The following is an 11,372-nucleotide window of genomic DNA, read 5'->3' as shown; positions in this document are numbered from 1 at the left end:
CGACGTGGTTGCCAATCCATCGGCGTTCCTGTGCTCCAAATTTGTTTGCGACGAATGTCACGAAACATATCGCGATCCCAGATATCACGAGTGTTGCCACATGTGTCGCGATTGTCAATCGACCGATTGTGATCGCGATAGCTTTGGTGAAACCGATCGCACGCTAGTATGCGAGAAATGTAACATGACGTTTCTAACCGTGAAATGCTTTCGAGCACATACTGTGAAATTATTCAACGGTAAAACAGCTTGTCAGAGGAATTTCAAATGTAACAAATGCAACAAGGTCTTTGACACGGATCTTGTTGATGGCGATTCCAAGAAACACAATTGCAACGAAATGAAATGCAATGTTTGTAAGCTTGTGGTCGACGGAAGGTATCACGATTGCTACATGCAAGTGACGAAAGAGAGTCCCTTCCACTCAAAAAACGTCAAGAAAAGTGAATCAAACCCTCCTCAACAAGATCAAAAGTGTGAAAGTTCTGAAAGTGACTCGCAGTCCCAAGACAGAAAAGCTAAGAAATCTCCTACCAAGTATATATTCTTTGATTTTGAGTGTACTCAAGAGACAGGATTACACATACCAAATTACGTGCACGCAACATGGGAATGCACGAATTGCATGGATAGGGAAATGTCGGCAGACACCTGCTGCGAACGATGCGGCCCTCCCGAAGACCGTACCATAACATTTCAGGGAGCGAATACCCTTGATCTTTTCACAAACTGGTTGTTTTCTATGGAAAATCACAACTCGGTAGCAATCGCACATAACTCAAAGGCGTATGATTCGTATTTCTTACTAAACAAACTAATAGAACAAGGGATCGAACCCCACGTAGTGATGAATGGCGCTCAGATCATAAGTCTCGAAACACGGGAGCCAAAAATTAAGGTTAAAGACTCTTTAAATTTCTTTCAGATGCGGTTGGCAAAACTGCCCAAAACATTTGGCTTGCAGGAAATGAAGAAAGGTTATTTTCCCCATTTTTTCAACACTCCCGATAATGCCAATTATGTAGGATCACTGCCAGACAAACGTTTCTATGGCGTGGATTCCATGATGAAAGCAGACCGAGAACAGTTTAATGCTTGGTACGATGAGCTCGCGCTAGCCAATTATGTCTTTAACTTTCAGGAGGAAATAAAAGCCTACTGCGAGAGTGATGTCAATATCTTGCACCAAAGCTGCAAGATATTTAGAAGACACTTCAAAAGTGTGAGCGCAACAGAGGCTAATCCCGAAGGAATAGATCCATTCATGCGCTGTCTGACGCTTCCCAGCGCGTGCAATCTTTTGTTTCGAACGAACTACCTTAAGCCCAAGACAATCGCGCTCATTCCCCAGGAAGGGTATGGAAAGGGGAAAAGACAGTCCTCCTTAGCCGGAGAGTGGCTTCATTTTGAGGCACAGCTTTCAGGATTTCACATTCGACATAGTTTCAATGGTGGGGAAAGAAAAGCACACGGACGTTTCGTAGATGGCTATGCCGAAAAAGATGATGAAAAACATGTTTGGGAGTTTCTCGGGTGCTTTTATCACGGGTGTCGCGAATGTTACGGTCCCAGTGTCGAAAACCCAAAGCTAGGCAAAGCAATGGGTGTACTGTTTAATGAATCCATGAAACGTCTTGATGCGCTCAAAGAGAATGGATATATTGTACACTATATTTGGGAATGCGAATGGAAACAATTGCGCCAAATATGATGCTCGGGTTTGAAGGGGAATGCCATCTCACGGAATCAACACTGAGTCCCATGCCAATGGATGTACACATGAAATTTCATACATTTTATGTCTATTCTGATATCGTTCAGTTTCAACACGTAGGTGACGCTGCTGTACCTTTACTGAGGACGATAGCAGTCATTCCGGACAAGGATCGTGATAATATCGTCAATACCTATATCACTCCGCATTACGTCCCTCTTAAGCTTTACAATTTTGAAACGATAGAGATTATATTAACAACCGAATCGGGTGAAGTGGTACCATTTGAACGCGGGAAAGTGATCGTGAAGTTACACTTTAGAGAGCGCTCTACGAACTAGCTGGACGCTAAATTTACACAGCGATACGTCCAACTATGGTGGTATTTCGCGCACCGGCAAGGATTTTTCACGACCAATATGGCTCGGGATTACCCGTCTTCCGCGGGGCATCCATGCAGAGAGGACACGGGCTGGGTAGTCTGGTGAAGGGGCTCTTCAAAGTCGCAACTCCTCTCTTAAAAAGAGGGGCTGTTGCTTTGGGAAAAGAAGCTATGCATACAGGCATGAACATTGTTCAGGACACCATCAACGGACAATCTTTTAAAAGCGCAACTAGAAAAAATGTGGCTCGGGCGGGAAAACACCTGGCCTCAAAGACTGTTCGAGCAGTAAAGAAAAAAATTGGGAATCAGACTGGAGGAGCGCGATTAGTAGTTGTAGGAAGAGTTAAAAGAAGGAGGCGAGGAAGGAAGCGTATCATTCGGTCTCGAAATTCTCCAGCGAAAAGAGCTCGCTTGCGCGACATCTTCGATTAATTCGGACTATTCGTTTACCAGTCTCATACACTCCTTGCTGTCTTTGCTGAACATGGCGCTTCTACACGACAAGAGCGATGTCTGCTGCAAGTCCGAATTGGATTTGTTCACGGTACCACACACTCAAATGAGCATCGTCAAAGGACCATGGGTAGAATATCACCCCGTTAGCAGCATCACCGATGAAGGGCCCATTGAATTCAACGTGTTCGGCACGTCGGAAGAATACTTGGACCTCTCTCAGACCATGCTTCAAGTGACAGTCAAAGTTACGAACAATGATAACACGGCTTTACCAGCTGATGCCCCAGTTGGTCCCGTAAACCTGTTTCTCCCATCTCTCTTTGCACAAGTTGATATCATGCTCAATGAAAAACTAGTGTCTCAGCCGTCGAATACATACCCTTACAGAGCGTACATCGAATCTCTGCTGCACTATGGAGGAGAGACCAAAGAGTCTCAACTCACTCAACAACTATATTACAAGGACAAAGCGGGGAAAATGGATGCCGTTAACCCGCTGGCAAGCTCTGCAGAAGCTAATCCCGGTCTGGCGAAAAGACATGGATTCATCGTCGAGAGTAAATTACTTTCTCTACTTGGTCCGATTTACGCCGACATTTTTTTTCAAGAAAGACTGTTACTCCCGGGGGTTGATTTGAAAATCAAGTTAAATCGTAGCAAAGACGCATTTTGTCTTCTGTCTTCGACGGAGAATGCCCGATATAAAATTAAAATAGAATCTGCTGCCCTCTACGTTCGCAGAGTAAAGACCAGTCCTACCATCATGTTAAACCACGCCAAGGCCTTGGAGAAGACAACCGCGAAATACCCCGTCAACAAAGTAGACGTGAAGTCCTTTTCCATTCCTGCAGGAAGCATGTCGATTAATAAAGACAATCTATTTCACGGACAGTTACCAAATCGGGTGGTCGTAGGATTCGTTGACACAGACGCCTTTAACGGTACTTTTGGCAAGAACCCCTTCAACTTTAAACATTTACGCCTCAACTTCATCTCCCTCACTATTGACGGAGAAACGGTGCCGATGAGACCATTACGTCCTAGCTTTGCAGCGGGAGCTGGACAAAGTTACATTCACGCTTACAATTCACTATTCATGGGAACCAACCGACTGTTTGTAGACAAGGGAATTAACATCAATCGAGAAGAATACTGCGAAGGTTATACCCTTTTTGCATTCGACCTTACGCCCGACCTATCTGACGGATGTCACTTGAATCTCATCAAGCAAGGAAATCTGCGCTTAGAGCTACAATTCGACGTGGCCATTCCAAACACCGTCAACTGTATCGTCTACTCGGAAGGACAAGGACTGATTCAGATTGATAAAAGCAGAAACATCATCTACGATTACCAATAAAACCTCTTCCGGACAACCGACTGCCGAAATATTCTAATCGACTATGGATACATCGCAGATTCAACGTTTCTTAGAGAACGATCCTATTGTCAAGCCCTATTTCAAAGGAGTATATGCGTCAAATTGTCTACCGCGATCAATTAGTGGGGCGAAGCAATGCTTCATCGCGAATACCGATCCTAGCGATAAACCAGGAACACACTGGGTGGCTTTCTACTTTTGCAACGGAAAAGGCGAATTCTTTGACTCTTACGGATATGAACCCTTAACTTACAGTCTTGACTTTGTAAAGTTTTTGGACAATAATGCCTCGGCATGGTCCTCTAATTCCAAACGGCTACAAGGAACTGTATCCACAGTTTGCGGACAATATTGTATCTATTACGTGACGAAACGAGTAGGGGGTCAAACAACTCGAAGTGTATTAAATGTGTTTGGCAAGGATTATACGAGAAATGATAAGAGAGTGAATGATTGGTTTAATCGACGTTCTGATGTTTCCCATCGTGTTCATGATACATCTTTTACTCTATTACAAATCGCACGTAGCTTCGATAGTTTGTAAGAAGATATTGTAATAGCGTGTATAACGTAGTGTAAACTTCTCTCTTGATGTGGATTGCTAGATATCTAACAGTATTTAACTTAGTAGTAATTTGTATATATCGTATGTGCAAGCCTGTACTATTACCTTTTTTCTCTCACTCTCTCTCTCTCTCTCTCACTCCCTCACTCTCTCTCTCTTTTATTATATATATATATATATATATATATATATATCATATAACTCCAAATCATGAATATATGTTCTTTCATGTCTGGGAAAGCTAGTTTGAAAATAAGAGAATTAAGTTTGTACCTTTATGTCGAAACGTTGAGTGATTGTGACAGTTTGTTACCAATGGAATATATTATCATTTACAATTCATAGACCATATATTACTTAGGTTAGCGTACCTAGCGTAACAACCGCTTGAATACTTTGTAAAATTAGGTAACCTATATATATATATATATATATATTATATTAGATTAAACTTGGGCTGGGTTTCGTTCTTCATAGTAATACACACTTTGTTATTTTCGTTACGAGTATATGTCTCATTTTCTCTTTCGCTCTTCGTTTTCTTTCTCGCTTCTCTTTTCCTCAGTCACGCTGTATAACACATATCACACAGGACAAAACAAAAATAAGATGTAACGAGTGCGTTTTGTATCGTAAGAATATTGTACGTGGTACCCGTTTTATTTTCTCCAATAAAACAACAGACTATAAATATGTAAATAAATTTCTCCTTGTTGTACTTGTTTTTCTTTGCTTCCTTCTACGTTTTGTGATTGTGAGAAAAAAATCATTACACCGTGCAACGAACAAACTATATACATTTCCACTGGATACGTAAAGAACTATTCCTCATATAAAAAATACAATACATTATTCAATTATGTTTCGATGTTCAAGCATGGCTTAAATCATACATGGTGATGAAAGAATAATTAACAACTTATAAACCATTGAGGTGATGTAGTCATCAATCTGCAGAATCTGCGTGAGACATTTTACAGTGTATTTCCGTTTCGTCAAAGTTATTAATTCTAGGTAAACAGACATTAAAAAAAAAGAAATTTGCATGCGTTACATGCACAAATTTAAAACAGCGAAATGACGAAATGACGAAATGACGAAATGACGAAATGACGAAATGACGAAATGACGAAATGACGAAATGACGAAATGACGAAATGACGAAATGACAAAATGACGAATCGACGAAACGTCGAAGTGGTGGATATATGTACAATATGACGGTCTTTATGGAATTAACTACGAATAATAATAAAAACAACTACTTTCACCACTGAATGTACTAATGCATAAACCAGGCAGGATTTGACTATTTACATCGTTTCATGAAGTAAGACATATTATGTACAACTACGCCAGGAGATAAAATGTATGACACATTCGGTAAACACCACAGATAAAATCAAACGTCACGCGAACTTATATTTACAATATTTACATAGCAACTAGTCGAAATGTTCAGACGATGAAATGTTGAAGTGGAGAAACGTTAAGATAGTATAGTCAATCGCTATATCATGCGGACAAATTCAAAAGAACAGCTAGCATCAAAATTTCAAATACATTCAAACAGAATATTATGTATGTATACACTCCTTCACATCTGAACATAGACCGTACAATCTTATATACACATTGCGGGTCACCTGATGAAATAATTGGTTGGGGATATGTAACGATGTTAACGTTAATACAATCAAAAAATCATCGTTCGTAAAATATAATGATACATATTAAGTATGTAAATGCTTGTGTACACACTTTCATATCACCCCATACGCAACATCGATGGCGTACTTCAACACCCACCTAGATCAACACGCAGATCATAATGGTAAGGGCTACTATTTAAAATTGTACATAACTGTTTGAAATAGAAGAGTAGTAAATTAACATACAATAAAATCATTACACGAATTAACGAGAACAGCTCGGGTTAACGAGGATTGTGGTCATACCGTTTAAGCCGTATTTTAAAAAGATTGCCACTTTGGGGTTTGAGAACCATTAGCATCACTAGCTCTTGTACGCCTTGTACGTGTATAACTTTTAGTTGTAGTAGGGGTTGTGTACATTTTGGGGTCTGGAGAATCTAAACGACGATGAATCGGGGTCTCCAAATCTTTCCCCCTCTTAACACGTTGAAGTTGGTCACGTCGGCTGAGATTGGTCAACGCAGTCTCTGGAATGTTCAAACGAGCCAGCGCACGAATAAAATGTTCACTACCAGTAGGAATATAACCACTTCGCTCTCTGAAAATGTCGTACATTAAGTCGCAAATGTTACTGCCATGCACACTTTCCCCGCTCACAATCAGCTCCCCTTTGTCCGTCCATCCCACATCGTCGCACCTTTTCATCTTTTCCAGCAACTGCGAAGCTCTTTTCACAAAATTCTTAGGCACGTGCTGCAAGATGTCACGCTCCACTGCGTCCTCAGATTTTGGCGCGACCCTCTGTCCATGAGTTACTAGATGCGTGCTGTCATTGTCTCTTGAGCTGTCGCTAACGACTTCAATAGACAATGGCTTCTTAACGTTGTCCGTCGCTTTCAAAAACCGCTGTAAGTATTGCGAATACAACAACGCCTTGTCATACTCTGGTAGATCGGGCCTGTCCAACACCGAACGAATCTGATCGTCCAATTCGTTGATTCGCTGCTCTGTAGGCGATGAAGATTGACTTTTGAGAGAATGAAGCATAGTTTGTGGCACAAGCACCATCTTGCGCGCATTCTCCATTATCAACGCGGTACCTCTATACAGTGTCTACTTTGGCGATGCAAAGAGGTTAGAAGCGAGAGTTCCGAGTACAGGCGTGATCAACCTGGCAATGAGACCAATGAATCCTCCGCGTTGGTTTAAGATTCGTTTTCTCTCTGCCAGAGATGTACGACGATCCGCTAATTTACGGAGTTTTCGCTTGTGCTTAGTCAAAGTTTTCTTGTGGGATTGCGACAGCTTGACATTACCGCAGATCACGTTCAAAACACATTCACAGATGGCGTCAATGAAGTTCTTGTTAGCTGTCTTGATGAGAAGTTTCCGTTGATCAGGAGAGCAGTGTGCGAGGGTCTTGAGCAGGACTGCGTGGGTCTTCACTCGGCGCGACATTTTTAACTAATAAATGACTTAATACACGAACGCGACAATTTATATCTTAGGAACATATACATATTGAACTTCACCGGGAAATATTTTCGTTCTGAGACGAAATTCTTCCGGCGTGTCTGGTTTAAGGTCTACGAATAAATAACCCCATTTATCGGCTGTGGCGTCCATAAATGCCTCTTGAAAAAACTTTGTTTTCGAGGGATACATCTGTTTAGCTAAACAAGCAATTTGTTGTTTGTCTCTACAATTTTTGAATAAAGCGTAGTACTGCGTGTTTAATGAAATAGTCCTAGACTCCTTTCCACGATGAAAGAGATTTTGAGTGATATAAATAACGCTCGCGTTTCTATGATGACAACCTTTAGTAAACAAGGCGGCTACTCTCTTGTCATCACCAGCCACATCCATTAAATCATCGATGACAAATAACACTGGTCGGGAGGGGTCGGTCAAATCATTGAAATCTGCTGGTAAATTTTCATGAAATTCAATATTCGGAAAGGATCGTGTCATTGCCGCGTAACACGGTTGATACTCCCCGTAAAACCATATAATTTTGCGAGGAGGTTGATCGATCATTTCCGAGGCATTTTTCAGTAATCTTTTCACGAATTCGGTTTTCCCTGAAAAACTCGGTCCGACCACCATACATGAAAAACTATGTTTGAGTCGGGCATCCATTGTAATTAACGGCATCAAATAGTACAAATATAGCTATATGAATAACACAATAAGATATTAAGTTCTGTAAATGAAATTAGAGCAAATGTCAAACGAAGTAAGTGAACGGAATACTCTATCATACGTGAGATGTGGGTTCAGTTAAGTTTCTTAAAAGAATAAGACGACGATATGAAGCAAACTGTTAAAACTACGCGGTATATTCAAGAGCAACATAACGGTATAATGCGTTGCAATCAAGCGCCCGCGAAAGAACTGACATCGGGGATAACGTCAGTTTTATTTAAGGAAAAATCAAACCCATCCGTTCCATTTGACAAATGGGCATCTCTAGTGAGCAAAGACTCGAGATAAAACAATAGAAAGAAGAGAAATACAAAAAGCGCCAAACAAAATACATTTGTACCAGCATTGGTACTTTTCAGTACATTTCTGAGCACTGTGGACATATATGATGCGCGCGACTTATCCATGATTTCCTAGCAACGACAATGCCAGCGGTAGGTACAGAGCTGATGAGAAAGTACCACCTTCTGCGACAATGTATAAACAGCGAATGATTGGCAATTAGACACATTGAGGTCTTTATAAGCGAGGAATGTCCGCGTGTCCATAAGGCAGTGTCGTGCCACCTGGTAATCTAACTCGTTTCGTGAAGACTACCCTGTAGTCTTTTTTTCTCTCGGAAGTGTACACGGACTTGCTTTTTACGTCTCTGAGAATTCTATTTTCCACAATAGTCTTCAGACATCCCGGTTCACCTTGTATCAATTCGCGCATAGAGTCATGGTTTATAACGAGGGAGTTTGCCTCGTTCAAGGTAAATCCACGCACCTTACACACGGTGTTGCCTTTGTTGGTGCGATAACTATAGTTCTTAGGACCACCGCAAAGCCAGGTTTGAATGAACTCGCCTTCACCAAGTTCATCCGTCAAGTCACCAACGAAATCGCCGGTTTTGGGGTCGTGATGTTGTACTGTTGGGTCTGTTCTAAAGACTACACTATCAGTGTCGTAATACAAGACCCTATCGTTCAGCCTCTGCAAGACAGAATACAATTTCAGTCGCGCCAATGCCGTCGTGAAACTGGCTATTATGATATTTGTGTTGACGTTGTGGTCCACGAAGCCTTCGGCTTGATTGAAATGAATTTCTACCATGTCGTCGTTTAGAACGAGAATGTCTTGTAATTAGATAGTGCGATCCTTTAAGAAATCTAACAACTCAGCGCTGGTTTTGACAAAGCGCGTTTGTTTCAGATTTGGTCTCTCAGCAAATTTCCCCCACAGCACATTAACAATGCCCTTGGCAATGGCGCGTAAACCGGGTTTTTTCGCGATGTTTTTAGAGTCTAATTGAATTCCCTCATGGGCCAAATAATCTCGAATGTATTTTTCACGTTCTTCTTCAGTACTGGCATGGGCGGGGTAGCCTGAGGCTTCCTGCTTTATTTTCATAAAGCTGTCTATATACTGCGCAAACAGTCCTCCCGTTCTTGTTTTGGGATCGTACACTGTATACCTGTCAAAGTGCCATACTTCGATCATTCGGAGTTGCGTATACCCCATCTCTACAGCTTTTTTCAGTTCCTCCGATACCCACACGCCTTCTAACTCACGCTCCCTATCTGCGTGCTTGCAGGGCCCCTGATTCAAGGTGTCTGCACAGGTCCTGCATAGAGGGAAAGTAAGTTTACCCCCTGAGCGATGGGGGAGCACTGGATGAAACAGACGTCTAGGAGGTAATATTTTACATTTGACGAGTCCAAAAATTCGAGACAGTGAAGGGAAGTTAGAATAGATAATTCTGGGATGGCCGACAGGATATTTGCCGAACTTATTGATAAAGGGATAAAGACTGGTGAAATCATAGTAAAGGATTTTTTCTTCGGGCTTCGCCTCGTAGAAGAGCGAACACCCTCCAGTTCTCCCGCCATAGAACGAGTCACGTGGATTTAATTGTTGATTAAAAGCCATTTGAAGGTGTGCAATGTGTGGATGTACATCAGCCATTTGGCGCAATTGTTTCCATTCGCATTCCCAAATATAGTGTACAATATATCCATTCTCTTTGAGCGCATCAAGACGTTTTTTGAGTGGAAGGGACTCTCTTTCGTCACTTGCATGTAGCAATCGTGATACCTTCCGTCGACCACAAGCTTACAAACATTGCATTTCATTTCGTTGCAATTGTGTTTCTTGGAATCGCCATCAACAAGATCCGTGTCAAAGACCTTGTTGCATTTGTTACATTTGAAATTCCTCTGACAAGCTGTTTTACCGTTGAATAATTTCACAGTATGTGCTCGAAAGCATTTCACGGTTAGAAACGTCATGTTACATTTCTCGCATACTAGCGTGCGATCGGTTTCACCAAAGCTGTGGATCTTCGGGAGTACCGTCTATTGGAGAATCTGGCACGTTTTGCACCCGTTTCAAGACTTCGATGAGAGTTAGATACTCCGTCAACATCAGCAAGTCCACCTTCTCCACCGTCCTCTGCATTTCGGGACACCAGGTGTTGGCGATATTCGGCTGAGACATTCTGTAACATGTGATGCTCTCGGAAGGTTTCAAATTGAAATGTGTCCCTCTCGCATGTTCTTCGAGTTTTATTCTTTTGCTTTGCAAAGGACGCCACCATCTCTTTGAATATGTATGAGGCATCTATTGTTTTATGCAGGACGAGTCCGAACCCGTCACTGGCTCCAGGTCCAGTTTATGTATTTCTTTATTTAAAAATTCTTTTGTCTTCGCTCGCGTACAAGCGTGGGTCAGAGGACAAGTCCGAACTTATCGTGAACTTGAGGTCCAGTCTTATGTATTTCTTTGTTTTTCTAGTCTTTTGTCTTTGAGTGTGCGAGCGTCGGTCTGAGGACAAGTCCGAACTTATCGTGAACTTGAGGTCCAGTCTTATGTATTTCTTTGTTTTTCCAGTCTTTTGTCTTTAAGTCCCCGAGCGTTGGTCAGTGGACACGCCCTGACTTTTGTCTTCGATTGCGCAAGCATTGCGCAAGCGTCGGTCAGAGGACACGCCCCCATTTTTATGTATTTCTTTGTTTTTTAAAGTTCTTTTG

General features: G+C 41.8%; 1 protein-coding gene across 1 annotated transcript; it reads left to right on the top strand.

Annotated features, from left to right (window-relative positions):
* The first annotated feature begins 2,583 nt into the window (after window positions 1–2,583).
* Window positions 2,584–3,915, top strand: LOC139709767 (uncharacterized protein F54H12.2-like). Its single transcript, XM_071621728.1, has one exon. The coding sequence runs from the start codon at window positions 2,584–2,586 to the stop codon at window positions 3,913–3,915; it is 1,332 nt and encodes a 443-aa protein (XP_071477829.1).
* The last annotated feature ends 7,457 nt before the right edge of the window (window positions 3,916–11,372 follow it).

Source organism: Diadema antillarum, unplaced genomic scaffold (genome assembly GCF_040938485.1).
Source record: "Diadema antillarum isolate AM-2024a unplaced genomic scaffold, OU_Dant_1.0 seq00001469_RagTag, whole genome shotgun sequence".
Lineage (NCBI taxonomy): Eukaryota > Metazoa > Echinodermata > Echinoidea > Diadematoida > Diadematidae > Diadema > Diadema antillarum.
This window is presented reverse-complemented; position numbering and strand designations above follow the sequence as displayed.

Excerpts from the sequence above, each read along its gene's own strand:
- LOC139709767 (XM_071621728.1), top strand. The coding sequence starts at position 2,584 with ATGGCGCTTCTACACGACAAGAGCGATGTCTGCTGCAAGTCCGAATTG.